We start from the raw sequence: 25,051 nt of genomic DNA, 5'->3' as shown, positions 1-25,051 counted from the left end.
ACTATTACTAAATTGAACTCTATCCCTCTTGAAGATCATGTAAGAGACCAAGAATATTGCCTAATCTCCAGTCTAAGTCAGAAAGACAATAGTTAGCCACACTCAGCTCCTGGCAATCTTTAAAGAAGTTTGGGATTCTTTTCTGATTATGTTCTAGTATCCATAATATTGTTAGTATTATCAACTTTTATACACAAATTCACTATGAAGTTAAGACATTCGATCACACATGCTTATATATTTTCTGCATGTCTATTTTTGATCATATTATATGGTCTTCATTGGACATTAAAGATCATTGATCATAACTTTGGGGGAAAAATACCCATTCTTACTACTTCTTAGGCTCTCTAGATTACTCATGTAATAAAAAACAAACTAGTCTGTAGGGTTGTTGGCCCATCTGCTCTGTCCCTGGGTACAGCCACTTGCGGAGGTAGAACATGGAGATGGACTGCGCTTACCCCACACCACCACCAAGGCAGGTGCTAGACTGTAGGGAAGCACCAAGACACTGATCTGTATTTGGGAAAGCGCAGTCTGAGACATGTGAAAGCTGGAGCTGGTTCGGGGACACTGGGACCTGTGGTAGGGTAGGGCCGCGGGAGTCCTCAGGTGCTTGGACAGTCGGGCACCACTGGGAGTAGTGGAAGAGCAGAGATCAGAGTTGGGGGATGGGCTGAGGGGAAAGGGGGAGCTTTGGCTTGTCCCAGCAGGGGTAGTCTTTGTCTTGACAGTGGTTGGCTTGGTGGCTGTTGTGACTGGGAGAACAAAGAGGCCTTCTATAAGAGATTAGGCTGTGGCTCTTTAGGCCAGGGCCTTCTTCATGGCTCCTCATGGTGGATCTTGGTGAAAAGACACAGCCCATGGTTCCAAACAGTTTATTTTCCTGGTATGAAATGGATGCGCATGTGTCTTTTCCTATTGTCTTGGTCTGAGATATTAGGGATTCCTCATCTACATGTAGAATGGCTTGGGGCATTGCCCTTATGAGACTGATGGCTCCAAATCTTTCTATGGGGGATGGGAGCTGTGGCTACATGACTGGGGCCTGGTGTTGGGTGGAAGTGAAGCTCCTACTGTCCATACATGGTCTCCAGGCCGTCTAGTCTTCAGCTTGACTTTACCAGGCTTCCTCTCATGGTCTACCACCCCGAACCAGTCACTCTACACAGCTCTTTTTAGATACCTTTTAAGTCAGAGTTCATTGCTTTTCCTGATATAGCATCATGTAATCTAAAGGACTTTTATAATTGGTGTTTGTTGGATAGATGTGCTTTAATGTTCAGACGTAAGAACTGCAACCAACAGAATGATAACCTTTAAATAAAATAAAAAATCAAATTCTACTCTTATTATTCTGAATGTTTTATTTGGACATACCTGAAATTGTCAGTAAGTCAGCCTCACAAAAACATGCTCAAATGACCCACTGTCTAGAACTATGACCTGGGTATTTTCTTATTTTCTTTTTCACTATAAAAGTATAGGTTTAGTATGACTGAATGATGATAATTCTACCTACGGGCTACTGCATTGAGCAATTCATTTGTTGTGTCTCTTTGGTAGGCTTTGAATTTATTTATTTATTTATTTATTTATTTATTTATTTATTTATTATTTAATTAATTTATTTTTACACTTCAGATTTTACTCCCCTCACAGTCTACCCCCAGAGTTCCACATCCCATATTCCCCCCAACCCCTGTCTCCACAAGGATGTCCCCACACCCCATCTACCCCACCAGACCTCTAAACTTCCTGGGGCCTCCAGTGTTCTGAGGGTTAGGTGCATCTTCTCTGACTGAACCCAGAACCAGCAGTCTTCTGCTGTATATGTGTTGGAGGCCTCGTCTCAGCTGGTGTATGCTGCCTGGTTGGAGATCTCAGGGGTCCAGGTTAATTGAGACTGCTGGTCCTCCTACAGGGTTGCTCTCCTCCTTAGCTTCCTCTAGCTTTTCCCTAATTCATCCAGAGGGGCCAGCAGCTTCTGTTAGTTGGTTGGGTGCCCATATCTGCATCTGATTCAGCTGCTCATTGGGTCTTTTGGAGAGCAGTCATGGTAGGTTCCTTTTTGTGAACAGCCCATAGCTTCAGTAATGGTGTCAGGTTTGGGGGCCTCCCCTCTCACTTTGGGCCTGTTGCTGTACCCTCTTTTTCTCAGGCTCTTCTCCATTTCATCCCTGCATTTCTTTCAAACAGGAAGAACTATGCGTCAGAGCTTTGGCTGTGGGATAGTAACCCCATCCCTCACTTGATGCCCTGTCTTTCTGCTGGAGGTGGGTTCAGTAAGCTCCCTCTCCCCACTGTAAGGCCCTTCATCTAGGATTCCCCCTTTGAGTCCTGAGAGTCTCTCACTTCCCAGGTCTTTGGTACATTCTTCTCCCAAACTCCTTCCACCTGAGGTCGCCTGTTTCCATTCTTTCTGCTGGCCCTCAGGACTTCAGTCATTTTCTTCATACACAGTACCAGATCATGTTCCCCTCTCCCCCACCCAATATTATATATTTTGGATATTAGCTCTTTATCAGATGTGGGGTTAGTGAAGATATTTTGCTCCTTTCCTTCCCCTATCCCTCCCTCACCTTTGTGGTTGCTTTTTCCCCCATGCCAAGTGGAACTGAGGCATCCTCAATTGTGTCCTTCAACTTGTTCAACTTTTTGAGTTCTATAGACTCAATCTTGGGTATTCTGTACTTTCCTTCCTTTCTTTCTTTCTGTCCTTCTTTCTTTTTTTTTTTTTGCTAATATCCACTTTTTAGTGAGAACTTAGCGTGCATGTCATTTTGGATCTGAGTTACTTCATTCTGAATGACATTTTCTAGTTCCATCCATTTGCCTGCAAAATGCAGAATGTCCTCATTCTTAGTAGCTCAGTAGTATTCCATTGTGTAAATGAACCACATTTACTGTATCCATTCTTCTATTCTGGGACATCTGAGTTGTTTCCAGCTTCTGGCTATCACAAATAAGGCTGATGTGAAAATAGTGGAGCATGTGCCACTGTGGCATGGTATGGCATGTTTGGGGTATATTCCCAAAAGTGGTGTTATGGATCTTTAGGTGGGTCTATTTCCAATTTTCTTTTTTGGAAGAAATTTGAGTTTATTAAAGATGCATAATTTAAAAAGTAATATAAAATATGATTATTTTTTATTCTTTTTTTCTCCATCTTTATTAATTTGGGTATTTCTTATTTACATTTTTATTGTTATTCCCTTTCCCGGTTTCTGAGCCAACATCCCCCTACCTTCCGCCTTCCCCTCCCCTTCTATATGAGTGTTCCCCTCCCCATCCTCCCCATATTACTGCCCTCCCCTCAACAATCACTTTCACTGGGGGTTCAGTCTTAGCAGGACCAAGGGCTTTCCCTTCCACTGGTGCTCTTACTAGGCTATTCATTGCTACCTATGAGGTCAGAGTCCAGGGTCAGTCCATGTATAGTCTTTAGGTAGTGGCTTAGTCCCTGGAAGCTCTGGTTGGTTGGCATTGTTGTTCATATGGGGTCTCGAGCCCCATCAAGCTCTTCCAGTCCTTTTTCTGATTCCTTCAACGGGGGTCCCATTCTCAGTTCAGTGGTTTGCTGCTGGCATTCGCCTCTGTATTTGCTAGATTCTGGCTGTGTCTCTCAGGAGAGATCTACATCTGGTTCCTGTTAGCCTGCACTTCTTTGCTTCATCCATCTTACCTGGTTTGGTGGCTGTATATGTATGAGCCACATGTGGGGCAGGCTCTGAATGGGTGTTCCTTCTGTCTCTGTTCTAAACTTTGCCTCCCTATTCCCTCCCATGGGTATTCTTGTTCCCTTTTTAAAGAAGGAGTGAAACATTTGCATTTTGATCATCCTTCTTGAGTTTCATGTGTTCTGTGCATCTAGGGTAAATCAAGCATTTGGGCTAATATCCACTTATCAGTGAATGCATACCATGTGTGTTTTTCTGTGATTGGGTTACCTCACTCAGGATAATATTTTCCAGTTCCATCCATGTATTTCCAACTTTCTGAGGAAGTTTCAAAATGACTTCCAGAGTGGTTGTAGCAGTTTGCAAATCCAACAGCAATGGAGGAGTATCCCTCATTCTTCACATTCTCACCAACATGTGTTGACCTTAGCCATTCTGACTCCAGTAAGATAGAATTGTTTTGATTTGCATTTCTCTGATCACTAAGGATTTTGAACATTATTTTATGTGCTTCTCAGACATTTGAGATTCCTCTTTTGTGAATTCTTGGCTTAGTTTTATACCACTTTTTTTTATTGGGTTGTTTGGTTTTTTGGTGGTAAGCTTCTTAAGCTCTTTATATATTTTGGATATTAGCTCTTTATCAGATGTGGGGTTAGTGAAGATATTTTGCTTATCTGTAGGATGGCAATTTGTCTTATAGACTATACCTTACAGAAGCTTTCCAGTTTCATAAGGTCCTATTTATCAATTCTTGATCTTAGAGCATGAGCCATTGGATTTCTGTTTAGAAAATTTCTGCCGGTGCCAATGAGTTCAAGGCTCTTTCTCAATTTCTCTTCAATTAGATTCAGTGTATCTGGTTTTATCTTGAGGTCCTTGATCCACTTGGACTTGAGCTTTATGCATGATGATAAGTATGGTTCTATTTTCATTTTTCTACATACAGACAGCCAGTTAGACCAGCACCATTTATTGAAAATGCCTGCTTTTTTCCATTGTATATTTTTGCCTTCTTTGTCAAAGATCATGTGTGCATAAGTGTGTGGTTTTAGTCCTGGGTCTTCAATTTTATTTCATTGATCAACCTGTCTTTCTCTGTACCAATACCATGCAGATTTTATCACTATTGCTCTGTAGTAGAGCTTGAGGTCAGGGATGGTGATACTCCCAACCATTCTTTTATTGTTTTTGCTATTCTTGGTTTTTTGTCTTTCCAGATGAATTTGAGAATTGCTCTTTTCATGTCTTTGAAGAATTATTTTGGGATTGTGTTGGGGATTGCATTGAATCTGTAGATTGCCTTTGGCCAGTTTTACTATGTTAATTGTGCCAATCCATGAGCATGGGAAACTTCTCCATTTTCTGAGATCTTCTTTGATTTCTTTCTTGAGAGACTTGAAGATCTTATCAGAAAGATCTTTCATTTGTTTGGTTGGAGTTATGCCTAGATATTTTTTATTATCTGTGGCTATTATGAGGGTAATTGTTTTCCTAATTTTTTTCTCAGGCTGTTGATCATTTGTATATTTGTTGATTAGGCTACTGATTTATTTGAGTTAATTTTATATCTGGCTACTTTGCGGTTGTTTTTCAGCTGGAGAAGTTCTCTGGTAGAATTTTTGTGGTCACATATACTATCATATCATCTGCATAGAGTGATACCTTTAATTCTTCTTTGCCAATTTGTATACTCTTGATGTCTTATGTGGAATAGACATGGGGATAATGGGTATTCTTGTCTTATCCCAGATTTTAGTGGGATTGCTTCAAGTATCTCTCCATTTAATTTGATATTGGCTCTTGATTTGCAGTAAAGTGCATTTATTATGTTTAGGTATGGACCTTGAATTCCTGATCTCTCCAATACTTTTAACATGAAGGGGTGTTGTATTTTGTCAAATGCTTTACTGCATCTAAGGAGATGATCATGTGATCTTATTTCTCTGAGTTTGTTCATATGGTGGGTTATGTCAATGGATTTTCATATATTGAACTAAACTTGCATCCCTGGGATGAAGCCTACTTGATCATGGTGAATGATGGTTTTGATGTATTTTTGGGTTCAGTTTGCAAGAATTTTATTGAGTATTTTTGCATCAATATTCATAAACAAGATTGATCTGAAGTTCTCTTTTTTGGTAGGGTCCTTGTGTGGTTTAGGTATATGCATAATTGTGACTTCATGGGAAGAATTAGATAATGTTCCTTTTGTTTCTGTTTTATGACATAGTTTGAGGAATATTGGTATCAGGTCTTCTTTGAAGGTCTGGTTTAATACCTGAACTAAATCCATCTGGCCCTGGGCTCTTTTGGTTGTGAGGTTTTTAGTGACTTCTTATATTTTCTTATGGGATATGGGCCTGTTTAGAAAGTTTACCTGCTCTCGATTTAACTTTGGTATATAATATGTGTCTAGAAAATCATCCATTTTCCAGTTTTGTTGAGTATAGGCTTTTTGTAGTAGGATCTGATGATTTTCTGAATATACTCTATTTCTGTTGTTATGTTTCACTTTTCATTTCTGATTTGTTAATCTGGATATTGCCTCTGTGCACTTTAGTTAGTTTGGTAAGGGATTTATCTATCTCAAAGAACCAGATTTTGGTTTTGCTGATTCTTTGTATTGTTCCCTTTGTTTCTATTTGGTTGATATCATCCCTGAGTTTGACTATTTGCTGCCTTCTACTCCTTTTGGGTGAGTTTGCTTCTTTTTGTTTTAGAGCTCTCAGGTGTGCCGTTAAGTTGCTAGTGTAAGATCTCTCCAGTTTCTTTTTCTTTTTTCTTTTTTTTTTATTAACTTGAGTATTTCTTATATACATTTCGAGTGTTATTCCCTTTCCCGGTTTCCGGGCAAACATCCCCCTCCCCCCTCCCCTTCCTTATGGCTGTTCCCCTCCCAACCCTCCCCCCATTGCCGCCCTCCCCCCCACAGTCTAGTTCACTGGGGGTTCAGTCTTAGCAGGACCCAGGGCTTCCCCTTCCACTGGTGCTCTTACTAGGATATTCATTGCTACCTATGAGCTCAGAGTCCAGGGTCAGTCCATGTATAGTCTTTAGGTAGTGGCTTAGTCCCTGGAAACTCTGGTTGCTTGGCATTGTTGTTCATATGGGGTCTCGAGCCCCTTCAAGCTCTTCCAGTCCTTTCTCTGATTCCTTCAACTGGGATCCCGTTCTCAGTTAAGTGGTTTGTTGCGGGCATTCGCCTATGTATTTGCTGTATTCTGGCTGTGTCTCTCAGGAGAGTTCTACATCCGGTTCCTGTCAGCATGCACTTCTTAGCTTCATCTATCTTATCTAGTTTTGGTGGTTATATATATATGGGCCACATGTGGGGCAGGCTCTGAATGGCTTTTCCTTCAGTCTCTGCTCTAAACTTTGCCTCCCTATCACCTCCTAAGTATATTTTTCCCCTTTTTAAAGGAGTGAAGCATCTGCATTTTGCAGCTTTTAATACTCTTTCTTTGCTCTGCACGCTTAGTGTTTTGACTATTATATGATGAGAGGATTTTCTTTTCTGGTCCCATTTATTTGGTGTTCTGTAGGCTTCTTGTACCATTATGGCCATCTCTTTTTTTAGGTTGGGGACATTTTCTTCTATGAATTTTTTGAAAACATTTTCAGGTCCTTTGAGCTGGGAATCTCCATTGTCCTCTATTCCAATTATTCTTAGATTTGGTCTTTTCATTGTGTCCTGAATTTCCTGAATGTTTTGGGTTAGGAATTTTTTATTTTTTGAATTTTCTTTGACCATTGTGTCAATCTCTTCTACCATGTCTTCTACACCCAAGGTTCTCTATTCAATCTCCTGTATTCTGTTGGCGATACTTACATCTGTAATTCCTGACCTCTTTCCTAGGTTTTCCATTTCCTGGTTTGCCTCATTTGTGTTTTCTTTATTGTTTCTACTTCTACTTTATGCCATTCTGTCACCTGTTTGGTTGTGTTTCCCTGTATTTCTTTATGGGACTTATTTGTTTCCTACTTAAGGGCTTCTACTCGTTTACCTATGTTTTCCTGTGTTTCTTTCACTGAGTTATTTATGTCCTCCTTGAAAGATTCTATTATCTTCATCAGATAGGAATTTAAGTCAGTTTCTGATTTTCAGGTGTGTTAGTGTTTTCAGGGCTTGCTGTGGTGGGAAAACTGGATTCTGTGATGCCCACATATATTGGCTTCTGTTGCTTATGGTCTTGTGCTTGCCTCTCAGCCATCTGGTTATCCCTAGAGTTTGTTGCTGACCTGGGAGACTCTGTTTGAAATCTGCCTCTTTTGTCCCTGGGTTGCAACAGGTCTCCTAGTAGGCCTGTGTCCTAGTAGGTCTGTAGCAGACCTCCTGTGGTATTCAGAAGGCCAGAGAAGCTGCTGATTTGTTGCCCTGGCTGCAATGGATCTCCTGGGAGGCCTTCAGACTGTTGGCTCTTCAGAGGGGCAGTCACACTGTTGTCTTGTGAGAAGTTGTTCTCGGGTTGGGGTTGGGGGTCAATGGACTGTGGATTCTATTTCCTTGTGTATAGCCACACTTCAGGGAGGCTTTCAGTCTTTTTGGGTCAGTTGCCCTGCATGCCTCAGAGCCCGTGGGAGGTCTTCAGACTGTGGTGTCAATTGATTAGTTGCCCTGTGTATTGAGGAACTCCTAGGATGCCTTGAAGCTGTGGTATCCTAGGTGGAGTGGATCTCCTGGGATGTCTCTGGTTGTGGTGTCAGATGCCTTGGGTGCAGCAGATCTCCTGGGATGCCTCAGGATGTGTTTTGAGTACAGTGGTTCTTCTGGTATGTTTCAGGATATGATGTCATATGTTCTGAATTCAGTGGTCCTCTGGTATGTCTGATGATATAGCCTCTTCTGGGGAGCAGACTTGTTTGCAGTCTGTATCAGCATAAAGGACCATTCAGAAGATGATTGTTATTCAGTTGGTGGCAGTTTTTGGGTCCCTGAGTCAAAAGATTTATCATATGCTACCTAGTTCCAAAAGTCCAGATTTTTCTATGTAAAACTAGTACTTTCATTCTGTTCTTAGGTTATTTTAAGTTGATTATATATCTTTAAATATCTGTAGAATTGTGAAATTAGCCCCCCACCGCTATTGCTCTACCCCCGTTATTTTCCTCTTCCCTCTCTTCCTCTTCCTCCTTCCTTTTTAAAGGTCTATTCCTGAGGGTGGAGAGTGTAAAGATCCTGTACACTGTTCTACTCTAACATAAATCAGACCAGGAGAAAATTGCAAGTCATTCTTAGGGCTTTCTCTGGGTTATTTATTGTTTTGTTTGGAAAAATAATGAATTAATGACAAAGAAGTCTTAGCATCTAAAAATTAGTATTTATTTTAGAATTGTAAACAACAACAAATATACACCGTGTTCATTTTGACTTTCTGGACTGCTGAGAGCTCACTCTCTTTTAATTAGTTTTAGAGTTCTTTGAGTACTTGAGCATAGTCCTTGGTAGAGCAAAGTGTAAATAAATACTTGGTCTAAGGGGCCACTTTAACCCTTTAGACCAAGTTTCTATTAACTTTCTTTGAAAGTAATTCATTTCAGTTATGAGTGGAGATAGCGCTAGTCCCCAAAACAGTTCCCTCTCTTTCAGCTGTGTATTCTAAGAAAAGGGAAAGTAGTCTTGTGGGGGACATGTGGTGACATAGTAGGAACTGGATGGTGGATATTCAAGGAAAGGGGAATATTGAATTGGGAGAGAGTTAAGGAGACAGGGATAGTAGAGGGTGGAAGACAGTATATCTAACAGTAACAATAGACGAAAAACACATATAGAATCTGAGTTTATTGTCTTTACAAAGGTTTAGTTTTTTAAAAGAATTAAATTGGCCTTTTCTGCACCAAGCAGGAATGATAGAGTTCTATCCAGAAGCCATACGTCATCAAACAGCCTGTCAGGAATACTGCCCCTTGATGTTGTGCTCAAGAGTCTTAGATAACTCCCAAACAAACACAAACACAGGCCAGTGTAATTGATATTTATTGCCCAGCAAAACTTTGGTAAAACCTATTCTTGAAGAAGTCACATGTTTTGCTTTCAATTATGGAAAAATTTTAATTTTGAAAGTTGATGTTGACCTGGAAGTTTCCTTCCTACTAGCTTGATTTTTGGTTGTGGTGTGTGTGTGTGTGTGTGTGTGTGTGTGTGTGTGTGTGTGTGTGTGTGTTTTATGTGTGTATGTGTTTCAGACACTACAGGGGAAAACTTATGGGCTATCTTCCCATCTTTTATACGTTGAGGTACAATAACCAGGCAAGGTATGGCTGTCTTATAAGCTGTGACTAACTGCTGTTTAGTTGAACATAAGGCCTGTTCCAGAAGACTTGTTACTGTCAGTTGGGCCAAAAATATTTACTTGAGTAGATCATAGGCTTTGGAGCAGTGCTTACCACTATTATGTTGCTAAATGTACATATGCCAAATTATTGCCTTGTGAATTCTTATCTTTAAATTCATAGGTTAATATAGCTTTTAACCCTCATCAGAGAAACTTTCTTCTCTGAGACTTTCCCTGGATACCAAGCATGTACTTGCTGCCTCCTCTTGCTGTGCTTCTCTCAAAGGCCCATGCTGCTGTGTGGAGATATTACATCACTTACTAATGATCACTTAACTTTTTCTTATATATTAAGTGTTTTTCCTGTAAGTTTCATGGAGTAATGGCATTGTTCATGATGCTTAACACTGTTTCTGCTGTGTCCAAATTATGTTGATATTTAGTGTACTCTCAATACTTAAGACAATGGCATTTTAACTCATATTTGCCCAAATATACTACTACAACTCTCTTCTGTATTATGAGTTAATTTCACCAATATATGAATTCTGTATCTTTTATTTATACTAAAAATTGTTCTTCCATTGCCAATCTTCTAAATTCTACTTGAGGGATAAAGTTTTGTTTGCAATTGTGTTTATTTTCTATTTTGTGTTGACTTAGACTGATTGAACAGTGCATGAAACTAGAATATGTCTTATTATAAACAATTTATTTCAAAACATGAAGGTTATATAAGGAAGAGGCTTTATCAAAAGTTAATTTGTAGGATGAAAGGAGTTGCCAAATTCACTCATGCACTATAAAAAGATTCACCCCCGTGAGAGGGCCTTCAAAGACACACTCTTGGGTATTGTTTACTACAACCATAGGCATTCCTTGCTTTGTTCTGCAGGATGCTTAATATATCATTTAGATCTACATGTCTCTTTCTCCTGATATTTCTTTTATACTTTCACATCCTGCCATGTCCATTGAAATCTAAAATAGTCTGAAACTATCTAAGTCACAACAAATCTGCTGTGTGAATAAAATCTTTATGGAGAGCTGTGAGGTTTCCAAGGCACATGCATAATAGAAATTCAATATCACTTCATTTGAGTACAGACAGAGCTACCAATAGCTGCATTTCAGAGATCCACAAATTGTGCTATGAAAAGAATTATTACGACAGAGAGCCAGGACTATGTGTGGAAGCCTGGGAAATGAATTCTACTGTGAGTACTGTGAATCACTTCAAGGTGAGAACAAAAGTAGAAAAAGACACTCTGGAAATAAAAATTATAATGAAAGCTACTAATATTGATTAATTTTGATTTTTAATTACATATTACTCAGTGTAAGCTAAACTAAAACACAGAAAAGGACAATCAATGAAATGACTATTAAAGTGGAGGATTTGCCATTTGTATCTTCCATGCTCAGAAAATTGCTATAAGAATTTTATATGTAAACTTAAAATATTATAAATTTCATGCTTAAAGAATTAAAATTAATTTTTCTCCTAGGAATGAAATGAAGTCAGGAAATTTTTATGTGTTTCTCAGCAAAAGACTAAAACAGGAGATGGAATGAAAAAACCTAAATTGGGTTAAAATAAATAATACATTTTATTGTGTTGTTTTTGGGAAAATGTCAAAATTAGCTATTGAGATTGAAATTATTTTAGGTTCTATTTTAGGTAAATGTGATTAAGTCTTTAGCTTGATTTTGACCTCTAAGAATATGAATTATGTAACCTTAACTCTACTAAATTACATTTCTATTAATATTTTCAATTTTGCAATTAAATTTTCTAATATTTTCATCTAGTATCTAAATTAGAAGAATATTATAACACAAATAAATTTAATCCTTCTATTTTAACAGGAAATTTTAAGTTAAAATAAATGATCTCTGGTACTCCTTAATTGGTCTATACATCATTTTTCTAAAGAGTTAACTGAGCAACAGACTGCATCCCATCAAATTTATAATTCTTAAAAGTAAAGCTAAGGAGTCATAAGTCATCATTATAGTTGATGCTTATTTAGGATGAAAATTTCTATATCATATTCAGTGTGAATATCTCAAACATTTTTGTATACCTTAGATACAATTATGATTTCTTTATATAACTTGTAGAAGAAAACGTGAAATGATGCATGGGTTTGAGACAATAATTAAGGAAAATCTCTGTTAAGCATGAAATTTAAGCTTATTGATTCTCTGAGACAGTCACTATTTTGTGGTGTACTATCTGAATCAAGCTGGTTCTAGATGGAAATGAATATAAAGTAGAGGACTTTGGTTCTTTTCTTTATTGACATATGGTTGAGTACATAGACTTAGCGTTTGGGCAGAAATGTACTTTGAGAGATGTACGTTGAAGGAACATGGTCCCCACTTTAGGAATGTTAGGAGCTGGGGACTTTGAGTGATATCACAAAATACATACTATATAAGCTTTTATTCCATGAATATTATTCCACCTGTCTGTGAATTTCTAAGTTAATGGCTTTCTGGGAGACAGTGAAACTAGGAGTTGTCCTGGTTAGGAGGAGAAAGTCATTGACGGTATGCTGCTGATAGGTGCATGTTGTCCCTGCATCTCCCACGTTGCTTCCTGGCAACCAGAAGGGTTTACCCCTTATTGCTTGCCACACTGTTCTTCGTCAGCACTGGTGGGGCCTTTAATCATAGACTCAGATATGTGAAACCGAGAGCTAATATTTTCAGTTGCGTATCCCTGGAACGTTATTACAGAGATGGAATACAGTGAGCCTCACAGGCCTACTCAAGACTTTACTCCAATTGTGCCAGTTCGATTCTCAGACAGTGAGGTAACACTCCTAGTGCCCGTGAGTGATGGAAGTGAGGTGCAGAGTCTGGGAGATGCTTGGCTCTCAAGGGCAAAGCTTTGAGGAATGGATGGGTACAGTGATCTCATGCAACACTCCCAAGGGACCCTTCCTTCCCTTCATGAAGCATCTAGGAGAAAGAAGCCATCTGTGAATAACTGACCTTCAGCAAATACTGTACCTATTGGCAGCTTAATCTTTGATTTCTCAGCATCCAGAGGATGTTTTATAAAGCACTCACTTTAAGTTATAGTGTTACCACAGCATGAATGAACAGAGAAAAATATTTTAAAAAATGATCCCAAGCATCACTGCTTAAATGATGTTTTATGAAAAAATGAGATTAAATCTAGATGCCATACAACCAAGTACAGTAAGCAGAGTTCAAATTTAATTGTCAAGTCATGTACAACTAGTTATTTTTATTTAGTATGTTCTACTTACCTACTAGTCCATCTAAACATCTGTAGATCAACAGTGACTCCAGTGACAATGGCAGTTGCCACTTGCATTTTCCTGATGCCTGAATGGTGTTTATGTCATTCAAGGCCATTTGTCTTTTCCAGGAGTTCTTCAAATGCTACTCTGCTGCTTCCACCCTAGTTCCCTCTTCAGAACCACAGAAACAACAATGTGTACTTCGGAGTGATCGCGTAGAGAAGGTTAGACATTTCCACATTAAACTACTCACATCAATGGTACCCAGGAAGTACTTAGTAATCTAACAAATTTCAGGTAGAATTGCTCACAGTTTGGATGTGTAATAAAAGACAATTTGCTGAGAACCATATCATCATAATCCTCACATCTGCAAAAACAATCTATTATTTTTACTGTACAAATAGGGAAACAGGCATAGGGACAATTCCTGGTTCTTACAATTTCACTCTGCTATTACGTGACAGAGGTTCAAGTGGTGACCCAGCATTCCTGTATTTCTCCAGATAAACTCACATTTTAGAAATGTGACTGAGGGACAGTCAGTTCCTTGGGTTCACTGTTTATCCCTTTCTGAAGCTCTGCACTGGGAGCCACAGTGAAGTAACTGCTGTGCTCTAAGCCCTCCAGCTGACGCTGTTTCCCAGCACTAGGCTCTTGTGTGGTCAAGTAGACATTTGGCTCCTCCCCTGCAGGACTGATGTGTTCCCAGAAACTCTTGTAACGTTGCCTTGCTCAGGCCCAAGGAGGAAAGTTAGCACTGGGAAAACGGACATGCTTATCTCTGTGTGTTTTTCTCTCCTTGGTGATGCAGTTTACTGCCCAGGCACCCTTTCAGTACAGTATAGCTTGACAGTTTTCACTGTGCCTTTTACTTCCCTAGATCGGGTCACGCATCGGGAATCTAAACTGTCATTGGATAAATCAAGAACATCTATCTAATGTACAAGCTTGCTGAAGATGTGAGAGTTATCATGATTGGCTCCATCAGATTTTTCTTTATCAGCTCTGATTTACCAGAGGTGCCTATGTACAGCAGAATCCCAGTATTAAAATAATTGAAATTCTATACACACATTTTAATTTCTAATTTAAATCTTAGTGCTGATGTTACACCTCATATTTTATTTTTATTTTTAAACTTTTACTTGTTTATAATAATTATACATATTTATAGACTATGGGTGATAAAATTTGACACATAAATAATATGTGGTGATAAAATCAGAGCAATTAGTATCTTGAGCCCCTTAAACATTGGCCACTGAGGTACTCCATTTTCTTTCCTTTAGTTCTTATTAAAACATATAATAAATTACAACTTGTGACTTTTCCTCAATATTATTTGTACATATATATCATTATATAATATGCATGTCTATGTAAATAAATTAATCTATATATATTTAAAATGTATGTAATTTGTAAAGAAATTTGTATACTTTTGTTTGGTGAATATATACAAATAATTTTTTAATATTAATGTATAAAATAAGGGAAGGGTAATGACTCATTCATTGGGGTAGCATGTTCAGTAAATAACCGCAAATGCTGTGTTTTGATCCAAAGCATCCATAGAAAAAACTGAGTGCGATGTTGTGTGCCTATAGTGTTAGCAATGGGAAGACAGGATTGAAGACTCATGGGCTTCCTGGCCAGATAGTCTTACTGAATTAGTGAACTCCAAGCCTAGTGAGAAACACTCTCTCCAAAAGTAAGGTGCAGGCATTCTCTCTCTCTCTCTCTCTCTCTCTCTCTCTCTCTCTCTCTCTCTCTCACACACACACACACACACACACACACACACACACACACACACACACACATTAACATGAGAATTCACCTTATCACGCTTCTTAAAATACCCAGACAACTCTTTCAAAAGTATAATAAATATCAACACTATGTATTTCCACATTGTGTTTTGGGATGTGTTTAAATTTAGTAAGATCTCAATATAATTCAAGAGTTTTGATCAAAGTACTTTATGCAACAGCTGATAATGTAGCTGCAGTTTGAAACATCGAACATTTTTGTGTTTGGTAGTAAAGTTTTCCTAGTAGCCATTGTCTTCTGTTGCCATCTGATTTGTTTTTGCTGTGCCAAACTGGTCTCCTCTTGTCCAGAGGAGGCTGATACAAGCTCACACATCTGGCCAATGAACATGCTGATTTTCTCCTGACCTTTTCTGTGGCTTAGAATTGGGTGTGTGACACACATTGTGATAGTCAGTTCTTGATGTTTATTCGAAGGAGAGGAATGGGTTGGATACTGACTGAGTTCTGGTATTCTGATGTTCCTGGGACATTTTGATTATATTTACTTTTCTTTTATTTTTTTCCTTAAGGCTAATAGAGTTGACTTTTAAAAATTCTCTAGCAAAAGGCTAGGTAGGACTGGTAAAATTTTATTTAAAATAAAATCTTAATTTTTATTTTATTTTATTTATGCATCTTAAAGATTAGTAACACTAATCTTTCAACATTTTCTGTGTGTATCATTTGTTATCACTCCTCTCAATGATAGCTTTTCACTGAGTGTGATCAACATTTATTTATGTTATTAATTATGAACCAAATAGCATGTGCAGACTGTACACACATACTAATGGGCTTCATCCTGGTGTTTTCACACATGATCCTATTGAACTTGCTTGGATTCACTCCCCACTAAGCTCTTTTGTTCTTCTTCTACCTGGCGTCGTCCCTTTCTCTAGTCCATAAATGCTTCCTTCCTCATTTAGTCACTTGTATTTTAGATTTAGATTCAGTGTATGAGAGAAAACATAAAATATTTTCTCACACATGGCTTAGTTTACTTGACAGAATTTGTTTTCTCTTTTGTCATTCTTTGTCATTTTCAAGTTCACTCTTTGTTCACATAGAAAATGTAGAAATGGAGAAAGGTTGACCCATATATTTTGCACATATACAAATACATATATATTTATACTAAATTAATTTAAGATAAAAACTAATTGGTCACCCTTACTATCTCACTGCTTTAGGGTTCTTGTGTGGGACTGCTGCATGCTTGTCTAATGAAACATTATTTGCCAAAGCTCTAGGTACAATATTAGTTTTCTTTGTTGAGTTTTACTTCTTTTAATTTTTAGAAATCAAAATAATTACATGATTCTCTCCCTGTTTCTTCTCCAACACCATGTGTGTATGTTGATATATTGGCCCCTCCCACCTGACCTTGAGTTTGTGGTTTCTGGCTTCCTTCTCAATTATTCATATATTCCCAGCCCGTGTAGTGTTGCTTGTGTTTATACGATTTCAGGGTTGATGCTGAATATTTGATGTTTTGTTTCTTTCAACTTGTGCTTGCATTTTGCAGATGCGGGAATATAGAAATAAACTGAGCTATAATAAATAACTTGCACTTGTGATGCTTAGAGTATGTGAAGCATGATATAGCGTGCACCTGTAACTCAACGGTGTCCTGGTTGTGATAATGTGCAGATTCCTGATTCCTAGTGTGTCCTTAAAATCTTGTATTTAGAGATGACTAATTTTGTCTCACTGTTAAAGCAATATTTATAAACATCCTAGATTACCCAGATGAAAAAAGTCATTCCATATACCTTCTTCTGCGAATAAGGTGTTTAAATGAAATATTTGAGTACAATTGTAATCTGCTTTTAAGATGAATGTTTTATAACAGTAATCAAATGCAGGTCAATTTATAGCAGATTCACTTGAATTCCAAATCAAATTCTTTATAAATTTGCTGATATAACAACTTATTGGGAGATTACAAAAAAAATCTGCACAAATTGTTTTTCTTTTATATATACATCAGGAATTTATCTACTCCTGTAAGAACCAATAGGTCAAAAATGAAGTTTTCCTTTCTCTAAAATTCAAAGAGAAATTCTCATATTGATTGTGAACCAGGAAATTGTCTGAGCATTGTATTAACTGTTAAGGAAATCACAGTGTAGATGAGAATACAGAGAAATAAAAATAAATTACATTTGCAATCTAATTAGAGGAGCAGCAGCACCCGCACATATGCATACACATGTGCATGCACACATTTCCTTACACATGCATGCACATACATACACACTCACACATATACACAAGCACACATACTTGTACATACAGACTGCAGAAACACACACAGTCACACAGACACACAGGTGGACACAGACAAAAGCACACACATATAAAAACATACATATGTACATACAAACACATTCACAAGTGGGTATATATACATATATATTAATAAATAATATTTGAAATGTAAGAAATCAGAAAAGTAGATATTATTTCCAATCTTCAGAAAACATTTGGTACATTCAGATGTTTAGTAGCAGATATCTTAGAGGAGGGCAAAGGTCTGTCAGAAAGCTCAAGAAAGGGAAGCCTGAAAGAGACATTTATTTTTGGTTGTGAGACTAGCCTCTAACGGCTGAGCCATCTCTCTCCAGCCTGAAAGAGACATTTAAAAGTTTTGGCAACTAATGCATGAAGTGGGAGTGGTGGTAGGATGAAAGAAAGGTTTCAGGACAAGAGTGGCTTTTAAAAAGTGCTAACTTTGTCATAGCTATAGAAACAGACAACAGTAATCAGGGTTGTATGGGGGCTCCTGGAGTTTCATATGGAAATTGTTTTCATAAGAGACCTTGCTAGAATTTGACATCTGGCAGGAGTGATGTGCATGTTGGGAACTATGGTGAAAGTTCACCTGTGATGTTAATAATGGAAATGGTATTTTAAGTGGTGTCCAATATTATTAAGTCAAAGACTTCATTTACGATGGCTTTTAAGCAATGGCTAAAGATATGTCCCCACTTTCAATGCTCATGACTTCTACTGCTACTCTCTGTTAGGGGCCACCACGTAATCGTTTATTTCAGTAAGAAGTCATAGAATGTGCAGGGTAATGTGGCCAGACAAAGGACCTGTTTAGATATTTTTACCTACTGTGTGTGTGTGTATGTGTGTGTGTAAAATAGGATAATCATATCATTATTATTGAAGAGTTCTTTCATCACCAAGTATGAAGGAGTTAAATTCTTTAATATGCTCTGGATTAATATTTCGTAGAGATTTTTCTGATCACCTAAGAGTACTTTCTAACAAACTTGGAGAATTCCTCATGGGGTCTTTTTTATACCCAAAGCAAAATTATTTTTCTCATTTGAATTTTTCTTAATCTTTCTTTAACTCTTGAAACTTATCTAATGACTTTAATTTAAAAATGGTGTCTTCCTATTGGCTTTTAATGACAATGTCAGTGTTAGAACAGTTTCGAGTTTCTAAGGAAGGCAAAGGTTAATGAATCCTGTAAGAGCCAAGTAAATGAGTTCTGCTCATTTTTTTTAGAAAGCAGAGAGTTTCTGAGTTATAGAATATGCCCACAAATATTCTCACACAAAGCATACCTATACTTGAAAGGTCATATACCTTTGAAGATACTCACAGGGAACCATATAAGGACACACAGGTTGCTATTAACCCACTGCATATTTTGGTCATTCATGCATACATATGGTATTTTAATTTCCATTTGCTCATCAACAGTTTACTCTGAAATATATGTAATGTAATACAGTGCTAACTAGAGTCTACTTTAATAAATTTATCCATTGACATCCTATCCTGAGATCCTAAATAAAATGCTCTGAGCAAATCATGTCTTTGAGTCTCGATCAGGTTTTCAACTTATATTAAAATGCTTATGTATGGAAAATAGCAGTCATGTCTGGATACTCTCTTTGGGCTTAATTGTTAGAATTAACTGTAGTTAAATTATTATTATAATGTTTGCCATTTTTATATTTCTGCTTTTGGTAGGCAACTTCAGTGGTCAATGATCATTCGGTGTACCCTGGGCTTGCTGACACAGATGCAAAGAGAAGAGAAGCACCAGAGAGGAGAAATGCAAGGGTTTACTCAGATTCCAGGTAGAGCGTGAGGATAGGGAAGACTGCTGGATAGCGAAGACGGGAATCCGCTGCATAGTTCAACACACTGAAATCGTCCTCTCTTGTACACTCATTACTAGACTTTTCCACATTTTTTCCACATGTGCATTGTCGTTTAGATTCTTATTAACCTATGGAGAATAAAATCAGAGTAAGGAACTTAGTCAAAAGGCTCAATTTAAATCAGCCCTTTACATCTGATTGTAAAAGAATGAACCACTTAACATCGTCTATGCCATGAAAAGTCTTTTTTTCCCAAACACTCCATGAAACTGACTCACTAACACCTTATAAACAAGAAAGCATTTAAAGTCTTTTAGGAAACCCCAAAGATGTGGTATGCACATGCATCAGGATGTATGCTCTCAAGGAACAATTTTTACACATACAATTGTGGATGTTGTGGCTTGTGGAACACTGTAAATATAGCTGGTACATAAAAACTCTGTGAAAATGGTGCAGAAAGAAGACATGTCCTGTAACATTGAATGTTGCCAGTTTCTAACCCTGTGATCACACACTGGTAACTTCAGACTGTAAAGCTTAGCAGAGTAATTATATTAATAGAGATTAAGACAATAAAATAAAACACTGTTAATTTACACTGTTGGGACATAGTGATTACTAACTATACTATTTCCTATTAATACCACCATCATTATTATTTATGATATTTTACTCTTTCTCAATGAAGAAAAGTCTTTATATTTAAAAAATCACCAACTGAAATGAAGAGCTATAACTTGAAAGGGCAGGCAAGAACATAAGTGGAAATCTGAAGACTGAAGATTGAGATGGTAATGAAGAGAGGTTTTATCAAAAGGACAGGAATACATCACGGTTATAGGGGGTGAGAAGAGATAAAATTCATTGTAAACATGCATTAAACTGTCAAAAATAAAAGTTAGTAAAATTAATAAAAAGCTTAGGAAGTGCATGGTATAGTAAAATTGTATCATTGACTTCAATATTATTTTAAAAATTAGGGAGAATTGTCTATAAATGCATGGATCAGTTTCTCTAACACAAAGCATTTAAATTAGATTCATGTTTTTATAATTTAACTAGGTTGATGTGAAGAAAGCACATTTAATGATGGCTTTATTAAAAACACATTATATTTAACAGAAAACAAAATGTGCTATTTATATTTGCATAAATATAATTGTGCCATATACATTCATCTCTAAGCCTTAAATAATGCTATGCTGCAGCTTCATATTAACATTACAATTTTACATAAGTTATGCAATTAAATTCTTGCTTAAAATGAGCAATTGTAAACTTTCTTGAATATATATGTGTAAGCTCCTAAGGAATGAACTTAACTTTCAGTAATGTCCGCTATATTGTATGTTGCTTTTCTGCTGTTCAGCCAAGGGATAGGGTGGGAAAATAATTTCACACTGCATATAATGCATCTGATATGAAGGAAACTTGAAAATTATTTAGTTACAGATTTCTCTGACCAGGCTTGCAAAATGGCATATATTATGTTAATGGGCAAGCATTTGAAAATGAATTTGAATATTAAATGCAGTAAGTTTGGGTTCTGACATGAATAAAGGCATAGTTGGTATACAATTTAGAAACAGGTTTCTTGTTAACTCTTTCATTACATTTGCTTACAGTCATACCTCATGCTGAAAACGGAAAAGTCCCATATGTTTTTATCACTGAAAATTCCACCGTATTAAATCTAACCAAGGGCATACAAATGGAGTTCTACTGTAGTATTAGATTGGTTAGTCATATTCTATGTTCATTTGCTCCATGTTGTTCAATGAAAAAATTGTTGCTTATTCATTGAAAGTTGTAAGTAGAAAAGAAATGAGCAAGATCCATCACTGTATTAATAATATGCCACACTTCAAGCTTTCGTTTGTACAGTCACACATTTGGGAGGGTGTATATCAGAATGTGTGCTCGCCAGTCACTATTATATATTCAAATCAAATTTCGCATTTTCAAGTCCAAGCAGAAACCCCAAATTTACTATTTAGTGGATTCACAGTGTTTAAATCTACAGAAAATGAATAGTTAATAGGAAACCTTCCTACCAAAGCCTATTTTTATTGAAGGAGCAAAGCACTACAGTACACCGGATGTTTTAGGTCATTTATTTTGTTTTTGCTCTGGGTCATTTTACAAAAGCACTTCTGCTCTCTAGCGTTAAAATGAGAGCCACTCTACTCCCCAGATATTACCCAGCAGCACTTGGGGGCTCTTAATGATTAATACCATCACCGTCCAGCCACAAACCTTTCTGCCGCAGATAATGCCAGGCAGCAAGCACGCTTGACACTTTTAATGTATAATTAAGTAGGAAAAGTCAGCACTCAGTATGCAAATTTTTCAAAATGATAAATGATGCCATACAGCAGTAGGGATTGATTTGGTGTAAATGAAACTAATTAAGGAAATGTCAAACATAATTAATAAAACAGGTTTAAGCTGCAAAACATTGTCAATTGAATGAATGAGGAGGCATTGGCTCCCATTGTTTCTGCTTTATTTAGGGCTTGTGTTTAGCTTGTACTGCTCCTAAATGCACTTTCAGTACCTCACGCCCTCCTCTACCAATTCCCAGAGAGGGGGAAAATAAATTTGCTTGTCTCTCCACTGACTGCAGAAATTAATTGCAGAAATCTTGTCCCATCCAAGTGTTACATTCACTCACAGGACATTAACATAACTAATTTCAAAGAGCCCAAATGGCTGTATAATAGAGCACTGTCAGTATGCCTGACAGTCTTTGGTCATACCAAATTAGCTTGGTTTTCTAATTGAAATTTTTTTCCTTCCACTCTTTTTATAATTTTTCCTCAGCTATTCATTTTTGATAAGAACAAAGGTTTTATAATTTACAAAAGAGTGCTTGACCTATAATTACTTGGAGGAAATTAGGAGAGGTAGAAAAGTCAGATTTAGTCCTGGTAATGATGCTGGAGACCTTGCTCCCTCTAGGGAACCTGAAGAATAATGGAATCTTCTATTTTTACGGGCGACCTGTGCACTGGTGCTGACTCTAACTGTGAATCCACTTTACTTTGCAGATCACTTGCTTAACACTAAAAGTGCCAGCAGAATGGCAGGCCATTACTCCAAATGTCATTCAAACCAGTGCCATTTCTGCATGCCCTTCTCTCTCAGAAAACGAAATGGGAAACATCTGCCAGTCCTCAGACCACACTCTTGTAAATCTTCCGTGTCGAGTTATACAACTTAATTTGTGAATCATTTGGGTAAATTAGGGCAAGAGAGGGTAAGGAGTTTGTCAAGAGGAAGAAATGCAAGGAGTGCTAAATTGATTTATTTGAAAAGATATCCAATGGGCTTGATTTTAAAATTGTCACCCGCATGTGATGGCTATAATCTTATCATACTTGACACAGTATTCAAAGTCAGAAATCCACTAGTGTATTCTCAATTGAGAGAAGTCTCAATAGCACATACTTTCCTATTAATTATGCCAGGAAATGACTCAATGTATAAGAATCAAGTCTTTTTAAACTTTGAATTATGAGTTATATACTTAATATGGCATTTCAGATTAACTGGGGAAATTGAATGGAATTGAAGTTAAAGATTGCACATGAAGGCAGATTGGGTGTACACATTTTTTTTTAATCCATACAACTTAAACTGAAATGCTGGAGATACAAATGTAGGGGCATATTTGTGTGTGCCTAATAGCTTTTTCTTTTTTATTATTAATTGGATATTTTATTTATTTACATTTCAAATGTTATTTCCTTTTCCGGTTTCCCCTTTAGCAACCCCCTATCCCATTCCTCCTCCCTCACCCTCTGCTACATATGCAGCTGGAGCCATGGGTCCCTCCATGTGTACTCATTGGTTGATGGTTTAGTCCCAGGGAGTTCTAGGGGTGGGGGATGGGGTCTGGTTAGTTGATGTTGTTGTTCTTTCTATGGGACTGCAAATCCCTTCAGCTCCTTCAATTCTTTCACTAACTCCTTCTTTGGGGTACTTTTATACTTTTAAAAATAATTAAAAATAGAAGTAAATTGTGTTAATATCTATATGTGCTTGTAGAAATTCTTGACTTAGAATTGTATAAGTTTGGGAGTCTACAATCACAGAAAAGCGTACATGGTACGCACACATTTATAAGTGGACATTAGCCCAAAAGCTCAAATTACCCAAGATGCAATCCACAGACCACATGAAGCTCAGGAAGAAGGATGACCAAAATGCAGATGCTTCCAATCCTTCTTTAAAGGGGGAGCAAAAATATTCATAGGAGGGGATATGGAGGCAAAGTTTAGAGCAGAAACTGAAAGAACGGCCATTTAGAGCCTGCCCCCACATGAGGCCCATATATATACAGCCACCAAAACTAGATAAGATGGATGAAGCTAAGAAACTTCATGCGTGCTGACAGGAACCGGATGTAGATCTCTCCTGAGAGACACAACCAGAGCATGTCAAATACGGAGGGGAACGCTAGCAGCAAACCACTGAACTGAGAATGGGATCCCCTTTCGGGGAATTAGAGAAAGGATTGAAAGAGCTGAAGGGGCTTTCAACCCCATAGAACAACAATGCCACCCAACCAGAGCTTCCAGGGACTAAACCACTACCCAACGACTATACATGGACTTACCAATGGCTCTAGATTCATATGTAGCAGAGGATGGCCTTGTTGGGGTACCAGAGGTAGGGGAAGCTCTTGGTCCTGCCAAGGTTGGACCCCCAATGCAGGAGAATATGGGGAGGGGGTAAATGGGGGGGTAAATGGGACGAACACTCTTGTGGGGAAGGGACAGTTGGAGGGGATATGGAGCTTATGGACAGGAAACCAGGAAAGGGAATGACATTTGAAATATAAATAAAGAAATATATCCAATAAAAAATTAAAGAAAAGTTTGGGGATCTAATCTTTCTATGCTTCCCAACATTGTCTTTGGTTACTCAACGTTGCCCATATAGTCATATATGATTGTGTTTTACTTTTATACCTGGATTGAATTTATTATTTTTATCAAAGCACACATCATGGTAATGGGTTCCTTGGTAATATCTTCTGTGTTGTTTGAGACTCCAGAGAAGGATGGAATTGTCAATTTATACTTTACCTTTAAGTAGAATAAGTTTGGACTGAGTCAGTTGGTTGAAAATAAATCATATGTCTCTTGTCTAAAAGGACACAAAATGCTTCTGGATTACTTCATCCTACATGTTAGAGAGACGAGTTAAGGGACTTTTTCTGTTATAAATTGCAAATGATTTATTTTAAACCCATGAAAAATACAGAAATATAATTAAAGTGTTTGTTTTTTCTTAAAACTGGGAAGTTAGGGATCAGTTTTCAAAAAGACCGGTGATTCTAAGGTACAACTAAATAAAATGGCTTAAAACTGTCATCTCAGTCCAGTAATTTTCTTTCTTCTTCACTTTATCTTTGTTGCAATGAATCTTCAGACCCAGTTTGCTCCAGGATTAAGTTTATATCAATACTAACAGGTAAATACACTAAAAATGTTTAGTCCTTTAGAAACTGCCACAGGATTAGCTCAGACTGAACCACAGAAAAAGACTTGTTTTTCCTAAAACCCATCACTAGGTAGGCCCAGATATGTGGGTTATTGTGAATGTAATTATCTACTCCTGATTCTGTTCCTGTTCAAAACTAAATAAAGCAATGGTAGTTGGAAAGACATTCTTCAAGGAAACCAAGAGGATTTTCATTAACAGAAAGGGGAACTAAGATGTTGGTAATACCAAACATTTGCTGAATACACATAGGTTTTAACAGCAAAATATACATTCAGTATGGATCTTTTTGCTCAGTGTTTTATATTAATAGCTTAATGAGAAAGGGAAAATTATGTTTTAAAATTAATGGAC

At 37.4% G+C, this 25,051-nt stretch overlaps 1 protein-coding gene across 2 annotated transcripts in view; it reads left to right on the top strand.

Moving 5' to 3' along the window:
* Nucleotides 1-24,566, top strand: part of LOC147995957 (uncharacterized) — a 37,234-nt gene extending 12,668 nt beyond the window's left edge. The window contains exons 1-5 of one of the 2 annotated variants that reach the window (XM_087643068.1): nucleotides 6,761-6,862; nucleotides 11,066-11,199; nucleotides 13,365-13,460; nucleotides 19,050-19,159; nucleotides 22,237-24,566. In XM_087643068.1, coding sequence (XP_087499194.1) covers nucleotides 6,793-6,862; nucleotides 11,066-11,199; nucleotides 13,365-13,460; nucleotides 19,050-19,159; nucleotides 22,237-22,249 — 423 coding nt within the window. In that variant the 5' untranslated portion in view covers nucleotides 6,761-6,792 and the 3' untranslated portion in view covers nucleotides 22,250-24,566. Of the gene's footprint in view, nucleotides 1-6,760; nucleotides 6,863-11,065; nucleotides 11,200-13,364; nucleotides 13,461-19,049; nucleotides 20,768-22,236 lie in introns of those variants that run through there. The other variant, XR_015677477.1, reaches the window with a different exon arrangement.
* Nucleotides 24,567-25,051: the final 485 nt, after the last annotated feature.

This window comes from Rattus norvegicus, chromosome 2 (assembly GCF_021556685.1).
Source record: "Rattus norvegicus strain SHRSP/BbbUtx chromosome 2, alternate assembly SHRSP_T2T, whole genome shotgun sequence".
NCBI classification, from domain to species: Eukaryota; Metazoa; Chordata; class Mammalia; order Rodentia; family Muridae; genus Rattus; species Rattus norvegicus.
This window is presented reverse-complemented; position numbering and strand designations above follow the sequence as displayed.